The sequence below is a fragment of the Micromys minutus genome (genome assembly GCF_963924665.1).
Source record: "Micromys minutus genome assembly, chromosome: 10".
In the NCBI taxonomy this organism is placed as follows: Eukaryota; Metazoa; Chordata; class Mammalia; order Rodentia; family Muridae; genus Micromys; species Micromys minutus.
Window position 1 is genome coordinate 27,180,688 of NC_137979.1, and position 18,668 is coordinate 27,199,355.

General features: G+C 42.4%; 1 protein-coding gene across 1 annotated transcript; it reads right to left on the minus strand.

Moving 5' to 3' along the window:
- Positions 1-1,787: 1,787 nt before the first annotated feature.
- GLOD4 (glyoxalase domain containing 4) lies at positions 1,788-18,609 on the minus strand. The gene is made up of 9 exons (XM_080924084.1): positions 18,458-18,609; positions 15,823-15,872; positions 14,569-14,689; positions 13,658-13,802; positions 10,681-10,817; positions 10,211-10,297; positions 9,120-9,233; positions 8,942-9,028; positions 1,788-2,940 (listed from the first exon to the last, which is right to left on the minus strand). Exons 1-9 carry the CDS (start codon positions 18,545-18,547, stop codon positions 2,875-2,877), a joined length of 897 nt encoding a protein of 298 aa, XP_080780210.1. The 5' UTR covers positions 18,548-18,609; the 3' UTR covers positions 1,788-2,874.
- Between the last annotated feature and the right edge of the window lie 59 nt (positions 18,610-18,668).

Genomic DNA, 18,668 nt, shown 5'->3' on the forward strand with positions numbered 1-18,668 from the left:
GAGTGAATCATGCTATTAAAATGACCAGGGTTGGAGGGTGGGGGCTTGGATCTGTATTATCAGGGGCTGTCAACTCACCAAGAACCCAACAATATAGAGGAGAAAATGGTTTTGCCTTCTAAAGAGCTAAAGTCAAATGGAAAAGCCCTCACCTAGAACACAGGCCCAGAGAAGTTATGATTTTGATGAACTCAAACTTTCAGTTGACACAGTGGTGAAGTAAGTCATGCATCACAAAACAGCAGCAGCTGAGGGACAGTGAAACAAGATGGCTTTAGAATCTCAGTGCCCGAAATACCCATCGAAGGCTTAGCAACCTAAATGAATGTTCTTAGGATTGCTGTTATCAGGGTGCTAAAACTGTGCCTAGAATCTGGTAAATTGTTAGAATAGAATTCTTAACTTTGCAGTGGCAAGACATAAAATTTGTCTTTTTTTTTTTAAAAAAAATTGTATTAGATACTCTCTGTGTTTACATTTGAAATGTTATTCCCTTTGCCCACCCCACTCCTATGCCCCTCCCCTTCAAAATTTGTTGTCTGAACAAGTAGCACTTGCCAGGCACATGTGAGGCTCCAGGGTTTGGTCTGTAGCAAATATATTTGTACGACAGCAAGTTTCTATAGGAATTTGTTGTTACTCTGTTTTATGAGCTGGGGTTTGGCTAATCTGGAATTTACTGTGTGAACCAGGCTGGCCACCATAGATCCATCTAATTCTTCTTACTGAGTGTTGTATTTAAAGTATAAGCAGTCATGATGACTATGAAGTATATTTTTTATCATTTATTATTATTATGTGTGTACTGTCTGTGGGTGTGTTGTGTGTGAGGGTGCCAAATGTGAATGTGAAGGTCAGAACACAATTCAGAGTTGGTTTTCTCCTTCACCTTTACATGAGTTCACAGGATCAAACTCAGGTTGCTAGGCTTTCCTGAAATGCATCTTTACCTACAGGGCTCTTTGATGACCATTTTCTCTCCCTCAGTGAGACATATAGGCCAGACTAGACCAGATTAAGGTAGACTGTTGGGAATTGGTTCTAATCCTTTGTCTTAATTCATCTCCCAGAAGCCTTTTTCTAGATGCTGAGGGTCCCTGCCTCCAGCTGGCTTTGACTGGTAATAAAGATTGCCAAAGAGCCAATGGCTGGACAAGGAGATGGAGGCGGGACTTTTAGATTGTGTGGTCAAGGGATGGAGGAAGATGAACAGGCAGAATCTCCATGACTTGGAAGTGGAAAGATCAGATTTAAGAGCTACAGGAAAGAAATCATCCAGTAATGTTGGCATAAGGGGAGAGTGACCCCATGGGAAGCTGCCCAGAAGGTAACAGGGCAGCAAAGATAAAACAGTGATTTAGGGAGTGTTAACTCTGGAATTCGGGAGGAGAATGTGTGCTAGCTGAGGGGAGGTTTGGAAGTGCCCAGCCATTGAGCAAATTAGGCAAATTAAAAATTAAGCTGGTGTGTGTGTGTGTGTGTGTGTGTGTGTGTGTGTCAAAGCAGTTTATCTATTCACCATATGGTCAATAAAGGCAGGTTTATTAGGAGGCAGCTCTTGGGTGGGTTCACTGATCTCACAGGTAGGGATCAATGAAGTCACACATCCGGGCTAAAGCAAGGGGATTTTACAGAATTTAGGTGAGGAGTGATGATGTACTAGCTAGGAGCTGATTCTGTGCATACATGGTCAAAAAATATTCTTTGAAGGAAAAAAGAACAACATCAAGCCTGGAGTCTAAGTTGGGGTTTCTACTGCTGTGAAGAGACACTATGACCACAGCAACTCTTAACATGGCAAACATTTAATTGAGCCTATCTTACAGTTTTGGATCATCATGGTCAGAAACATGGCATTATGCAGACAGACCTGGTGCTGAAGGAACCAAAAAATTCTATATCTTAATCCAAAAGCAACTAGAGGAATCCGTGCCACACTGTCCAGACTTGAGCATATATAAGAGATCTCACACTTCTTCTAACAAGGCCACACTTCCTCCAATAAGGCCACAACCTCCAATAGTGCCACTTCCCATGAGCCATTCATGTGCAAGCCACCATTCCTGGAATATCTATAATTGTACATATCTATAATCCTAGCATTGGAAGCTGAAGCAGGAAGAGCCACTGAGTACGGGAGCCTGTGCATCTGATCCCAGCATGAGGCAGAAGCAGGTGGGTCTCTGAGTTTGAGCCAGACTAGCTGACGGAGTTCCAGGTCAGGCAAATAAGACTGTTTCAAAAGGAAAAAAAAAGTTAAAAGCTACCTTGAGTTAATGGTGAAGTGACAGGTTACCCAGAGCTATCAGGTGAGACTGTCTCAGAAAGCCAAAGGGGAAAAGGTTTCTTTAAATGTCAAGACCTTCTGTGGTAAGCTATTAGAACAGTATCTTACCATCAGGTTCTGGAAATGAGCACTCTAAGCAGCAAATTTGGCTTTTGTTTTGTTGTTTGAGACAGGGTCTCTATAGTCTTAGCTGGCCTCCAACACAGAGATCCTCCTGTCTTTGCATCCCAAGTGCTGGGGTTAAAGGTGTGTGCCCCCATGCCTAGCTGGTTTGGTACTTGTTTCAATATTATCTACATGATTAACAGGTAATCAAATTTTCCTCCAGCCTCAAGAATAATGTTCCATACAGTTGTTTCAGTCTGGACAATAAATTTGTTACCAAATTTAATACAATTACACACAGTTGTAATATGCCTCTAACAAGAGTGATAAAAATATTTCATTTTAAAAACAAAACAGAACTTTGAAGAGTGAAACTACCACACAGACCTCCTATGCAGGACATAACCAAGGGGTGGGAGCATTTGTCCAAACACTGATAACAGACTAGACTGGAGTTGAAAGAGCTGTTCATGTGTCGTCCATTAGCCCAAAGCCTTTGGTTTATTTCTCGAAGCAAACCACTCGTCACTTTTGTCTGCTGCCATCGCCTATGGGAACAGATGGACAGATGTTACTCCAAGTCTGCATTCTCCACCATGACATTAACACAAAAGCAGTTCATCTGGGTAGAGAATGCTGTTCACTAACAGGAGAGCTGATGATTGCACTTGGTGATTTGCACATAAAGCTGGCAAGAGAGCCTGGCTGTTGATGAAAGACGGGAGACTATGTAACCACTGAGTCCTTGGGAGAACCTTCAGTGCTTAGGAGCTTAGTCTGAGGCCAAACAAAATGAATGTAGCTCAGTGGTGGAGTACTTACCTTCAGTTCACACCCCAGCACCAACACCAAAAATAGTATTTGAAACAGCCAGGCAAACACTTTATTCCTAGCACTCAGAAGGCAGAAGTAGAGAGATCTCTGAGTTTGAGGCCAGCCTGATTACAGAGCAAGTTCCAGGACAGTCAGAGATACACAGAAAAACCAAATCTTGAAAAACCAAAACATTTGCCTCTATAAATCATTTAGCTATTTGGTAACAAAAAAACTTTTATTCAGCCAACAAGAAGACAAAGTAACACCTTTTTTAAAAAGTGATGTTTGGGGGCTGGAGAGGTGGCTCAGCAGTTAAGCACATGTACTGCTCTTGCTGAGGGACCAAGTTAGGACACCACCATCTCCAGCACCATAAGGCATCTACATGCATGCTGTATAGTAATACCACACAAAGAAACAGAAATGAAAATAAATCTTTGTTTTAAACTGCATTTTTTATCATGCATTAGGTACATACATACTGGTATGTATGACATACAGTGTGACATGACAGTCTAGTATGACAGGAGTGACAGTCTGGGCTTTGGGGATTATACTGAACAGCTGAAGTAACTTTGTAAGACAGCATGTTCATTTTGAGGTATTTAGTGTAACAGACCCACAAAAAGCTGCACATGTCTTTAATTCCAGCACTCAAGAGGCATTCTGGGAGTTCGGGGCTACCCTGATCTACAGAGTGAGTTCCAGAACAGCCAAGGCTACACAAAAAAAACCCTGTTTTTAAAAACCAAAAAACCCAACCAAACAACCAACCAAACCAAACAAAACAAAACAAAACAAAAAAAAAAAAAAAAAAACATAAAGTTTTACCAAACTAAAAGGTAAGAAACAACCAAATATTTGGAGTTAATAATGTTAATAAAACATCTACACTAGGAGAAAAATCACAAGATAATGTTTACATTAGAAAACATCACAGAAAAAATATAATAATTTGATTTGGCAATAGTGAAGGTGGAAGTCCTGGGCAGTGGGATTCAGAAATGGGACAGGACATGGGTATGTATCAATTATATGACATCTTAGACCTAGCTGGCCTGGTGGTGGACACATGCAATACCAGCATTCAACGGGGAAAATAGGAAATTTGTCAGTTATAGAACAGTCTTGTATACCGAAATCTTTGCCTAAATAAGTAATAATTTTGGAGGCTACCTGATTTGAAAATATAAAGAACTTAAACCTTAAAGCAATATTAAGAAACAGCTCCTAAGAACTGAAAGAGACCTTTCTTTCTTAGCAATCATAAAGAATGGTGAAAAGAACAATAACTCTGGTATGGAGGACCCCGGGAAATCTCTTTGTTTTGAAGGACAAGCTTAAGGAGAAAGAAAGAAAAACAAAAACACTTTGGGTAGAGATAAGAAGTTGTGTTTTTGTTACTATAAGCAGTGTAGTGGGAATAGATAACAGGCCAGAGAGTAGATAAGGGCCTGCAGATATACAGCAAGTTTAGTAAGTGAAGAATGTATCTGGGAGTCAGGAGTCAATAGAGCTAGGAGATTAGTTTTAAAACTCACTAGATTTCAAAAGTGGTGTCAAGAGAACAGAGATATCTCCAAAGTAGAATTCAGCTCTTGGTGAATAATGGCTAACAGAATTTAAGAGAAAATCAAAATAAATTAAAAAAAAACATGTTAAAGTGTCTGTAAATGTGTCTATAAATCTAAAACTATCATAGGCTTGGCAAGACAACTCAGCAGGTAAAGATTCTTGTGGTCAAACAGGCAACCTGAGTTTGATACCCATTACTCACATGGTAGAGGGAGAAAACTGACTCCCACAAGTTGTCTCTGACCTCTACCGACATTCCATGGCTTGCACATGCAGTAAGAATAGAACAATTGTAAAGTAAAAGGTGGGTTCAATGCAAATCAAAGAACAACTCAGAGGAGTCAGTCTGGAACAGCCCAGACAGTATGAGATAACATTGTCTGTCGGTCTTCCTTCCTCCCTTCCTTCCTTCCTTTTTTTCTTTTATTTATTTGTTTTTGAGGAGGGATCTCTCTATGTAGCCTTAGCTGTCTAGGAACTCACTATGTAAACCAGACTGGCTTCAAACTCACAGATCCTCCAGTCTGCCTCCCAAGTGTTAGAACTGCAAGAAATCGTTGCCCACAAAAAGGACCAGGATATAGAGAAAGGAAAAGAATTAATTATAGCATCCTGAAAGACCTCCATCCCAGTGTCTGTCACCCATTTATAAAATGCCTGATAGCAGGAGTATAGTGAGAAGTCTGGAATTTTGGTTTAAAAAAAAACAAAAACAAAAACAAACAAACAAACAAAAAACCCCCCACAGAAATAGTTTAAAAGTAGTTTGGTTTCAGATCCAAGAACAAAGGACTAAGGTGCATATTTTACATATCAAAGCAAACCTGGCCTCCAGGTTTTCCCAGCATCCATCAGTTTCTACCAGGAATACCTGCCCCCAACCCTGAACTTTCCAGGAACATCAAAGGAATTCAAGGTCCTCTTCAACTACATAGCAAGTTCAAGACTAGCCCTGGCTACACAAGATTCATTCACAAAAAGAGCCATGGGGATAGACACAACCTCGCACTTGGGAAGCAAAGGCTCTATGAGTTCAAAGCCAGGCTTGTTTTGATATATAGAGTTCCAGACCACCCAGAGTTCCAAAGAGAAACACGGCCTCAAAAAACAATATATAACATAACAAAACAAAGAAAAATTTTGAGAAGGGTGTGGGGAGATGGTTCAGTGATTAAAGTGCACTCTCTTTGTAAGTATGAGGACAGAAGTTCAAATCATCAGGACCCATGCAAAAGCTCGGAGCAGTAGCAGGTATCTTTAATCCCAGCTGTGACAAGATGGGGACAGAGAAAGAAGAATCTCTGGAACCTCAGAGCCACTTGTTGAACTTGGTATCTGAAGCCACTGTGCATATGAGCAGGTCATCCACACCTTTCTTAATTGAGGGTAGGATCATATTCCAGCTTCAGATACGCGCACACACATACACCAGATATATGCACACAAACATAAAATTATACATACATGAAGTTATACACACACACACACACACACACACACACACACACACACAGTCTTGTTCTTCTTAAAGTGTACGGTACATAAGGAAATTGTTTAATCCTTCCTTTAAATTGCCTTAAATATAAACATACTTGAGTACTTTAGGGTAAATGTTATGATGCCTGAGATTTGCCTAAGAATCCCTGAGCAAAAAGAAAGAAGGGAAGCAGAAACAGAGTGATGGGGAGGGAGGGACACTGAAAGCGATGGCACAGCATGCGGAGCACAGGTGGACTCTCTTGTTTGGAGTATATTTGAAACTTTAATTCATGAAATATCAAAAAAATCAAAACTACTATGGAAAAAATGGATAATACTTGAATATTTAATTTATAAAAAGCTAATTGCCAATAAGTTTATACAAAGGTACTCATCACCATTAGTCATTGGGGATAAAACCCAAAACAAGAAGCTATTCTTCATTTTTAGAACAGCTACCAGACTCAAGGAAGCAATGGGTATGCCAGTGAGAATGTAAGCAAGCTCACCTTTGTGCAGGCCCAGCAACCTCCCATGCTCCCAATAAGAGCTCCCAGTACTCCAGAGGCCTGCTAGAACCATCCTGTAATCTGACACCTTCCAAACTTTGAGGGATCCTGGTCAGAAGTGGGCCAGGAGCCTGTGGGCAGGTGCTTGTCTACTGTGCCCTCCCCACCCCTGCTGCTCTTCCTAAGGAAGGAGTCCCCATGAACTATAACTTTTCTGAGTTCTGAGGAGCAACAGTAAACCAGGACATATTTCTCTTTTAGATTAGTTCTTATGTTAGATCTTAACAATCTAGCATTTACATGAAAATAAAAACAGCTGTCCAGAGTAAAGAAACTCCAGTTTCTTTGGTTTATTAAACCAGAACTTTCCTAAGAGATGTACTTATGTGGCTACCCTTTGGTTCATTACTTATTTATTTATTGAGTGCAGTATGTGTTGGGGCACATATGCCACTGTGCAGGGGTAGATGAGAGGATGGTTTCCAGGAGCCAATTCTCTCATTATGTGGGTCCCAGGGACTGAACTCAGATTTGTCAGCTTGGCAGCGAGAACCATTTCCCACAGAGCCACCTTGCCAGCCCACAGCTATTCTTTGTCATAACCAAACTGCCGTTTGCCCTTTTGAGCCATTATTAAGTAAAGTAAAGGTTTTGAACTAAGAGTTAATCTAGTAACGAAGAAAGAGCAGCATATTTGCTGAGAGCTCACTCGACAGTCTTTCTTCCTGCAAGGTAAAGCTTTAAAAAGTTATCTTCTACATATTTCCTTTAATTTGCAGTAATATGACTATCTACAGTTAGTTATCTTCCATAAAGCAAACCACAACCCCAATATTTTTTATTTTCTTACCTTTTTAGATAAAGTTCTAAAAAAAAACTTTTAAAAGTTCAGAGAATTTTAACAAATTGCTTAAATGCCAGTTACACAGATCAAAAAAGTACAGAACTGGGATAAACTGATTCCTTTAGTTACTTAATTAGGTATTCAGAAGTGAGGGAGGCCAGTGGTCACAACTGCCATCCCATATGGAAGGCTGAAGCAGGAAAGCCGTTCGAGCCCAGGAACTCGAGGTCAACAGGGACAACAGAATCCCTGTCAGCAAAGCATTCAGAGAATGTCTACTTCATGCTGCTCTAAGTTAGGAACTAGAGTCCAACAACGGTCTACTGTTTTCCTGATGAAAGTCAAGTGTGGCGAGAACAGAAGCTGCTGCATTTGGCAAGACGAGATCACCACCAATAACGTCAACATAAACGCTATTTGCTGCCAAGACCTAGTGCGGAGATAAAGTATGCATTTCAGACAAGCAATAGAAACTATGTGCAAAGAGATCTTTAAAGCGGAAATGTAATTAAAGAAACCTAGTGATACAATCCTAACACTTGGGAGGATGAGGCAGGAGGATCACTAATTTGTAGTCAGTTTGGAGACACAGACTTGTAACTCAAACTCAAAGAAACAAATACACAAATATCTGGAGATAGAATATGGCATCGGAAGGGGTTGGTTTTGGTGTTTTGTGTGCCTGAGTGTACGTATGCTCAAGTGCATGGAGGAGCACTTTGATCAGAAGAGGGTGTCAGATTCCTTGAAACTGGAGTCATAAGCAGTTCTCAACCCTCTCATGGGTGCTGGGAACTAAGCCTGTGTCCTCTGTAAGAGCAGTAAGCTCTCTTAATCAGTAAGCCATGTCTGTAGACACTGTTTTCTGTTTTTATGAGTCAAGATCTCATATGTAGCCTGGATGGCTTACAACTTGCTATGTAGACCAGCTGGCCTTGAATTCACAGCTATCCCCTCCCCCATCTCCCAAGATGAGAGCTAAACAGAGCTTCTGGATCTCTTGGTATAGTAATGAGAACAAGTAGGAAGAAAGAGGATGGTGTCAAGTGGGAACCAGACAACCCAGCAGCCAGTGAAACAAGAGGAGATGGAACCCAGGTCCTTTCATCCACTAACCTGAAGAATGGCTGGTTAGCCTGGGGCTGTAGGAAGATGGAGATGCTAAGGGGTCCATAAGGAGTAAGGTAGGTGACATTGAAGGCATTTTTTCTGAATAAAAGTCACCACAACAAGGAAAGGACATGTTTGACAGCACCTGGGTCCTATATGTCCTTTATATCATCCTGCTTTGGCCTATAATGACATTGATGTAGAAATAAGACTCACATCATCCAACAAGTTGCTTCCTTTTGGATCCATCTGAGAGAGCTCTCGGAAAGCTTCATCCCCAACAAAGCAAATTTCATGTCCGTCCTACATCAAAAAAGAGAAGCAATGTGAAAAAAAAATCATTGAAGAAAGCCCTGGGATGGGATAGCCTGTCCCCTCACTAAGCAATACTTACAGGGTCGGCCAGGATGACCACTTGCACTGTTGCTTTCCCTGGGGTGTCCAGACTCACCAGCGGAGTCAGGATGGATTGGTTCTCCCTTTTCATTAAGTTTTCTAAATCTGGCAACTTGAAAAATACAAAAGGGCAAGTGAGCAAAGTACTTTTCTGGCACAGTCCTCATTTGACCAAAGCATCACTGGATGGATTTTATCATTTCAGTGGTTCTTAAAAGAATGGTTAAGCATGAAATAAAGCCAGAAGCAGAATGAACTCACAGGAAGTTGAAAAATTCTTAGCTGGGTTGAAACCAGATAGTGACAGAACTTCAAGGATCATGGGCTGAGGAGAGGGCTCAGCAAACAAGAGTGAGTACAGTGTTAATTCCACTTCCTCAAGAAGGGCAGCCTAATTACATACTCATGAGGTGACTTCATCTGAACCGCCCCATTTTTATTTGTTAAATAAAAGTGAGAGCCGGTGATTGGGCAGGAAAAAGGGAGGTGGAGAAATGGGGTCTGAGAGGAGGGCCGGGGAAGGAGAAGGAGATGGAGGTGGAACATGTGGCATGGAGAAACAAGTTATAAGGGGTCTTATAGCTGGGGAATAGGGTAGTGTAGTGGTAAATCTGCCCAATCTAGGTGTGTAGCTTGTATTCATAATTACTGAGTTGTGTTTTCATTTAACGAGCTTGTTCAGGTTGAAAAGATTAGCGCAAGTACCACTCTCAAAGAGGGCACTAGTTCAATTCCCAGCAACCATGCTAGGGAGTTTATAAATGCTGGTAACTCCAGTTCCAGAAGAAGTTCAGTGTGGACCCCTGTATTCATGTTTATGCACACAATACACACACACACACACACACACACACACACACACACACACACACACACACACGAAGAAAATAAATTGTACAAGAAAAGAGCTAGAGAGATGGTTCTATCAAGTTTGGTTCCTTGCACCCACTTCAGGGGCTCACAACTCCCCATAAGTTCAATTCTGAGTGATCTGACTGTCCCCACAGAACCTGTACTGGCACATAGACACACATACATACACATAATTAAAAATAATGAAATAAAAACAAACAGGTAATCAAATAGTACCTCTTTCTGAGGACAAGAAAAGGCAATTCTTCCAAAGGCTGCTGCATGATCAACTGCACCCTGGATGCCCTGTAGCTCCAGCTTACACTGAAGAGAAAGAGGAGAGCGGGCTGATGCTTTCTGATGGGTTATATATTGTGTAGTCTAAAACTCTACAGGGTTTGGTAAGGTGCTTGCCACACAAGTGTGGAGACCTTAGTACAGATCCCTAGCACCCACAAAAAGCTGGATGTGGTACCGTTCCTACAGTGTGGCAGGAGACAGGAGAAACTCCAACGCTTACAGGTCAGCTAACCCTCAACAGTAACCAAGGAAGTATCTAAGGAGTATGGTTATTAGTGGGTTTACTTCCTTCTGTTCATCTAGAAACTCAATCACTGTGAAGAAGCCATGGGGCCACTTTCATGTTAACCTGATTTATGAACCAAACACAAAGGAGCTGACAAGCTGTTCCTCTGCAAGTCACTCACCTGGTTATCAGCATAGCCCAGCAAAGCCCGTTGCTTTTTCTCATCTTGCTCATAAATCTTCATTCCCAAGAGATTAGACCAGTAGTTCAAGGACTTCTGGAGATCAGACACTGCTAGAGTCACCTTTAATACAGGATCTGTAGGTAAGAAACCAATGTGTGAAGTCACTTCAGTGGAATGGGATAAAAAGCCCAACAAGCTCCAGCATTCATTAAGAATTTAGCTTAGAAGGCTGGAGGGGGAGTGTGTGCCTAACATACCAGGCTTCTATCTCAGTTCCAGCAACTCTTTTCTTACCCAAAGAATTTATTTTATAAGAAAAGCATTTTTAAAAAGATTTATTATTTATTTTATTTATGAGTACACCATAGCTCTCCTGCTCTCTCTCCCACCAGGAGAGGGCATTGGATCCCATTACAGATGGTTGTGAGCCACCATGTGGTGCTGGGAATTGAACTCAGGGCTTCTGGAAGAGCAGTCAGTGCTCTTAACTGCTGAGCCATCTCTCCAGTCCAAGGAAAGTATTTTAAACCAACATGAAATGAAACACGAGCCAAGTAAATGACAGCGAGGTAATCATTTGGTGGGAAAAGCTACATGTTTGAATTAAATAGCAGAATATATTTCTGAGGGGTTGAAGTATGAAATTTACAGAATAAACTAAGAAAATAAGTACAAGTAATTTGTTTTTCATTATTTAATTTTTATTGTCTTGACAAATTATCAGTGCTGCTTTATTGCAGGGAAAGAAATTAAAATGACAAAGTGAAAGAAAGTTTGTGGGCACAGATTTGACAGAATGTACCAAAAGTTTTAAAAATGTACTGAAAAAGCAAGTCCATTCTCTGCAGTTCAGAAAGCAGCTGTGCCTATCTGAAGGGCTTTTTATCACAAAGGCCTTTCCCAGTGTTGCCCAGAACAATGAAACACTAGGAACAACAAAAACACCCACTAACAGAGACTGCTTATCTTCTGCAGAGAAACGCTGCCATGGAATTCCTGCAATGGCTTATGCAGGGTACAGTTATATACATGTATGTACTGTTTTCTATAAAATATCTCGAGTGCAGACTCTGGAAGGCTCATAGTAGTTATCTCTAGATGGTACTACTTTTCTCCCCTCATTATCCTTCTCCTCCCCTGCTTCCTCTTCCTTTTGTATATGCAATATGTAAAAAAAAAAAAAAAAAAAAAAAAAAGCCAGGTGGTGGTAGTGGCGCATGCTTGGGAATCAGAGGCAGACAGATCTCACACCAGCCCCCACTCCAGCCAGTGCCAGAGGCTGAACCTGGGCCCTTGCACATTAGACAAGTACTCTATCACTATGTGGTAGCTCCAGGCCTGTGAAGCACTTTTCCTTTTCTTTCTTCCCTTCTGTTTTATTTACTGCAATATAGAAACTTTACCTAGGACCTCACATATGCTAGGCAAGCATTCTGTCACTGAACCTTTATTGTTCACTTTTAATTTTGAGACTGGCTCTTAAAGAGGTTGGCCAGATGGGCCTTGCTCTTTAGTCCAAACAGGTCTTCTTGCCTTAGCCTATAAACCCTCCTACTAGCTGGGATTACAGGTCTATGCCATTGGATGTGGCCAAGGTAACTTTGTAAAGAGCTGTTGTATAACTACCTCTGACTCATCTGACAATGACAAATGCAGGGTTTCCCCCTCAGTTTCCATCACCCCTGTCCAATCTGCAGGATAGCAATGCCAAGACTAACCATGGTGCTTCTTAGAGGACCTCCTCCTGGGAAACTCAAGTTTACTGTTCTCCACTGATTGCAAAATCATCAGATTCAAGTTCACCAAGAACCTGAGCTTAATGAAGAAGAGACCTTGGTATTACTCCCTAGAATTTAGCAAATAACACAGACACTCCCCAGAGCCAGAAGGCCTGCAGGATGGTCACATGTATAGACTAAATCAGAACAGCAGGAAATGAATGTCTCAGAGGTCTTAGCATGGCAAAGCACAAAGCATCTTAGGAATGTGGAACTTGCCAGTTATTTTAAGTCCAGACTGAGTACCTCTTACTTGAAATGCTTAAGACCAGAAGTAGCTTGTTTTGTAAAACTTGCATGGACTTTACTGGCTGAGGATCCCTAATCTGAAAATCCAAACACCAGAGTCTCAAGCTTACAGAGTACAGTTACAAGCCTGAAATTACAGCACTCTGAAGGTCAAGGCAGTACAATCATTGAGTTCTTGGTTAGCCTATACTACGTGTTAACGCAGGTTGGTTTGTTTTTGTTTTTCTGTTTGTTTCGGAGACAGGGTTTCTCTGTGTAGACCTGGCTGTCTCAGAACTGAGAGATCTGCCTGTCTCTGCCTTCCGAGTACTGGGAGTAAAGGCCCATGTCATGACACCCAGCTCTAGGACATAGTCTTAAACAAAACAAAACAAAATTTACTCTACTGTTTTTGAATTCTGGAATAGGATACTCAACCTGTATTAAACAGACAGAGTGTATTAAACCTGACTAGAGGTTTGTTCTTCTCTTTCAAAAGTCTGCAGGTTTCTTCCTAAAGTGATTATGGGAATGTGGAGCCCCACTGTGTGGGAACCAGCTCTAACAGCATGAGAAGGAATACAAAGGGAAAACCTGGGTCTCCATATGGCTGAGATGACCTCAGCCTTCCTACCTGCTCTTTGAATCTGAAGCTTACTCTTAGTGTTTAAACTATTAACACTGGGTTTGTTGTTATTTGCCACTGGGGGGGAAAAATTCTAAAAAGATGGATTATCTGTAGAACAGAACCAGTATCTCTGTGGCTAGGTATTAAGATACAACATATACCTAATGTATATATAAGGGACTAACTTCCTAGAATACAGTAAGAACGCTGGTTTGGGGGAAAGTATACCTATCAATATAGAAAAACTACATTACAGAAAGAATTCCACCCCAGCACCCTCACCATCCCATCTTCATCAAATGTGCCTTTAAACAGGCTCTGCCTGGCCCAATGGGATTACCTGATTGAGATGGACTTCTGTCCTGTAAGTAGAACTTATATCCTCCCGGGGCCTCAGTCTCAAAAACCCCTTCTGCAACTTTACTGAGTGGCCACTCCAGCTTCCTGGCATTGCTGACAGCCTGGCTGGAAGCAAGCGTGATTCCCTGTGACAAATAACGTCCACACATATCATTACAACAGAGCTTTGCAGGACAAGGTAAAGAACCCCAGAGCCTAAGATTTAATTGGCATTTTCTTATACTGATTCAAAAAAGAGTTTTAAGTATTTTCTCCAAATTCTCCACCAGATGCAGACATTTATAAATCACAGCAAGGAAATGAAAATATCTGTAATATTTAATCCATTTAATAACAAAGAAAATCTCTTCAGCTTTCAAGACAGCCTCAGCCTTCTAAATGCTGGGATAAGGTCATGTGCCACCATACCCAGCTATCATGCCACCGTTTACCCCTCTCCTCTCTAGTCAGCTATTCCTTATGACTCTCAAGCAGGGTTTGGGGCTGTGCACGGGCTCTTCCCTCCTCCTGGACTCCTCCGTCCACTCACCGCACGAACCCCCCTCCCTCCTCTGAACTCTTGCTCCACTATCACCTCCTCACTGTTTTCAACTTCAAATTTAAAAAAGCCATCGAGGACTGGAGAAATGTCTCAGTAGTTAGAAGTGCTAGATATTCTTGGGGAGGACCCACATGGGCAGCTCACAACCATCTCTAACTCCAGTTCAAGGGCGTCTGACACCCTCTCCTGACCTCTTCAGATACTGCATACACATGGTGCACACACATATAGGCAGAATAGTCACACACATACAATCTTCTGTTTTTTAAAAGCCAACTTTGTTTCTAACCTGGACTATCATAACTGTCTCTGCCCCACCCAGATACACACACGGGGACAGTGATATTTACCATGAAGTCATTGCCAAGCTTGTAGTCTCCGATGCCATAATTGTATGTTAGTTCTGCAACAAAATGATCATCCTCAGGCCCAAATCCCACCATTGTTTTACTCCATTTCCCATCATACGGCCTGGAAAACAAGAGCAAGTGAACCCAGTGAGCACAGGAAAATCTGCTCCTTCCTTTAGGACACAGTGGCCAGTCCCTTTTGGTCCCATAAATTCTAAATAAGGATGAGATGACCTCTGAAGGTACTGACAGCAGTTGTGGACAGAGCTCAAGCACCCCACCTCACGGACCACACACCAACCATTTGGCACTTACTTAGTTACTTTTTAAAAACAATGTAGGAGAAGAAATCCTAAAGACAGTTCTCTAGTCTAACCTCAAAATAGTTTGCTATCAGTCAGTAAGTATACAAATCCCAGGGGCCTTGGAAGTTCCCAACTTGCCATGGATACTAAGCTTAGTATGACTATTAGTAAAATTGCTTTCCCTACTGCAGGAAAGCTTGTATTTGTGCTTGTACTGAAATATGAAAAAGTATTTGATCTTTGTTAGGATTCCTGGCATAGAGCTCCTTAAACCTTGGGATTTCCTGATAAGTGGACCTTGTGTTCTTGAGCTTTTTTAGAATACCTGGGCTGATGATAACAAGTTGACTGAAGGTAAGGATAAGTAACTTGAACATTTGCTTGGTTGCCAAAAAGACTAAGAGACCAGAATGTTCAGCTACATTTACCTTTGAGAGGGGGAGGGTAAACTCTATACATTTGTGTAAAAACTATTCAACAAGATCTGAAGAGGTTGTGGGTTGTTACAGCCATGGAGGTCTAGGATCACCAGTGACTGGAATCACCACCCCTCCTCTCTTCCATACCGGTCTGCACACTGCCCTTCTATCTGGCTCTTCCTGATCTGAATCCTTTACAAGGCAGTAAATGTAAGCAGTGTATCCCTGAGGTCAGGAGAGTTTGTGACTAGTTTCACATACCTCCACACAAAGAACTGACCTAGATCCCTGGCTAGGATCGGGTCCTGGAGAACCGCTGTCTGTGTCTGCAGTACTGCATGTCAGTGTGGACAGACAAAGGCTGGCTCCCCACTGCTACTCAAGTAGCTTCTCTTGGTTCTTGCCTTCTTTCGGTTATTTTCATTTGTTCTTTACAAAGGTTTATTCCATGTCTTACACTCAGCTTTGAGAGAGTGTGCTCTGTTCGGAGCTACTCAGAACCTAAGCTTTTAAGATACAAGGCGTCATACCCATTACACGCAGCTTTGCAGCCTTCTTCAAACTCCTCATGACGTAGAACCTAGTAAAGAGAATAGAATAAATTATAAAGTTTTACTTTTTGGAGTACTGGGGAACCTAAGGATTTCTGTTAGACAAGAGCTCTGCTGCTGAGCAACGCTCTTGGCCCTTGACTTTAAAAGACTGAGTCTCACTGTGTAACTCAGTTGGTCTCAAACTACGGCTCCTGGCTCAGCCATCCACATGCTGGGACTTCAGGTGTACTATTGTACAGAGTGCATTTAGATAAACTAAAAGGACATAAACATTGTTCTTTGTCAGCTTTACTAAGAAAGACAAGCAGAACGTCTAGGTTAGGCGTAGCAGAGGTAAGAACATCTTAAGATAGGTCTGGTAGCATACACCTTTAATACCAGCACTTAGGAGACAGAGGCAGATAGATTTCTGTGAGTTCAAGGTCAGCTTGGTCTACAAAGTGAATTCCAGGATAGATACATAGAGAGATCTTGTTCTCCCCTCCCCCTCCCCCCCAAAGAGTTGCACTCCCAAACAGGTATGAAATCTCTTTAGAGTAGGAAGCCACCTGTGGTAGAGAGGTGTGCTTAGCACTAGAGAAGTCTGACTGCAGTGTGTGATGCTGAGCAAGCTGTTTCAGGCTCTCAATTCCAAACTGAGTGTGACAACTTTGTTGGTGAAAACGGATAACCTGTTTAGACACCTAAGACAGGACCTAGAATACAGAAGGCTCTCACTGTCTTAGTCTCTGCTTCTACCTCCTTTTTCCTGACACAGTCTCCTTATGAAACGGTCTGGCTTGCTGTGGTGTAGGCTGCCCTTGAGCCTCACAACTGCTGGGATTGCAGGAATGGGCCACCACACTCAGCTGTTTTCATTTTTCATTCCTACTGCTCCGCCAAAGCTCCATTACTTCCCTCAAAGATGACAAAAATCAGCTTTATTAGCTGGGCATGCTGGCACTCGGGCGGCACTGAGGCAGAATCATATCAAGTGCAAGACCAACCTGAGCTACTTACCAGCCCTGCCCCCACATTAAAAAAAAAGAAAAACAAACGCAGACACAAAACTGATTGATTTCTTTCCTTAATACCATCATAAAAATACACTCCTAAAGCAATAGGTCTGATGGTATCACAAGCCCCCCTTTACTTTAGCATAAAACTCAAATTGCTTTGCATGCATAGCATTCAAGACAATACCAGAAACGATCCCAACCAGTAACTTCTCACATCCCAATCTCTTTATCTAGCCAAATGCACATAAATCAGTGTAGTTTCCCACCTATTCAGGCCTCCTTGGATAACTTTCCCCTCTAATTCTGGTATGTGGAAGTGCTCCTTTTCAGGGTCAATTTATGCAAGGTTCTCATGAATTATTTCCTGAGAACCCAGGTTGGAAAAATCTCTCCTTTTGTATTTTTAACATAAAGTAGCTATGACTTTACAGAACACAAACTACCTGTGAGTCAGTTACCACCTATATGGTAACATGTTTAATCTTCACAACTTTTTGATCAATGAAGAAATAGAAGGACACCTAGTATTACTAAACTCTGTTAAGTATAAATCTAATTTCTAAATGGGAACAAATACCAGAGTCATTTGTGCCTGCTACCTAACCTTAACATGGTACCTTTAAACAGCAGGTGTAGGTGTGTGTGCGCGCACATGCGTCCATGCCTGCCTGCCTGCCACAGGTCAGATTCCCCTGGAGTTGGATTTACAGATGGTTTTGAGCCACCCAACACCCATCTTACACCCTCTGGAAGAAGAGCAACCAGTCTTAAAGTTTGAGCCACCTTTCCAGCCCCTATACAGCAGATATTTCTATGATTAATTTGTGTGGACTGATTTGCGCAACTCCCTTTACAGTCCTTACCTTCTGTACTATCTCTACACTAAAGTGGATTTGGACTGCTACAAGTCTGTGGGGGAAAAAATCTGCGCTGGTGTGTTCCCTACCTCTCTGGCTTATCAAGAGCTCCTCAATAAACCTCCGCTACAGTTTAAGCTAAGTGACTTCCTTAGAATCACAGCGTCTCAGACTGTTTCCGTGTGCTAGGACGGCAACTTGATTCTTAAATATGGGCTGTTTAGAGGAGAGTCACATATTTACACAGAGAGCCTAAGTGCCCACGAAGGAAGACTGTTCAAACTTGCCCTAGCAGTCTTGTTCGTGTAATGCGATAGTGGAGTGATTGTTTAGCAAGCGTAAGGCCGTGGACTCCCCTCCCAGAGCCTACACTTTAAATCCGCAGCCCTGATGGAAGCCGAAATTTGCTGATCACACCCAAACGTTTCAAACCAGGGGACCACTCTGTCGTGAGCTGAAAGAGGCTTTTTTAAAATAACGTTTTGCCTATCAACGCTCCTTCACTTGGCAGGCTCTCCAAGCCAGGAGTGTTAAGGTGAACGTGCGGAGACAACACATCTGGTGGGTCAGACCCCTTTCAAAGGTTCCCAACCCGAAAGAGAGGGACTCGCAAAAGCTGAAAACGCCAGCGTGGCGACGCGGAGTCTAGGGCCTGGCGGCTGAGGTGGCCGCACGCCCATGGTGTCCTCCCTCCCCAGGTGCGGCCCGGCCGCGCAGCGGGGTCTCGCGCCAGTCCCGCTCGGTCCCGGTCTGCACCTTCATCCCCAGGACATCTCGAAAGAAATGCACCGTCTGGAAGCGGTTCCCCACTTTGAAAACGAAGTGCAGAGCTCGACGAGTGGCCATGACTCCCACCAAGAAAACCGAATCCAATACGGAGAGCCACTCCGCCCACAGAATCAGGAAGACCGTCGGGTAACGTCACTAGCACGCGACCGCGCACTCGGATGAGGTAGCGCTCGCCAGA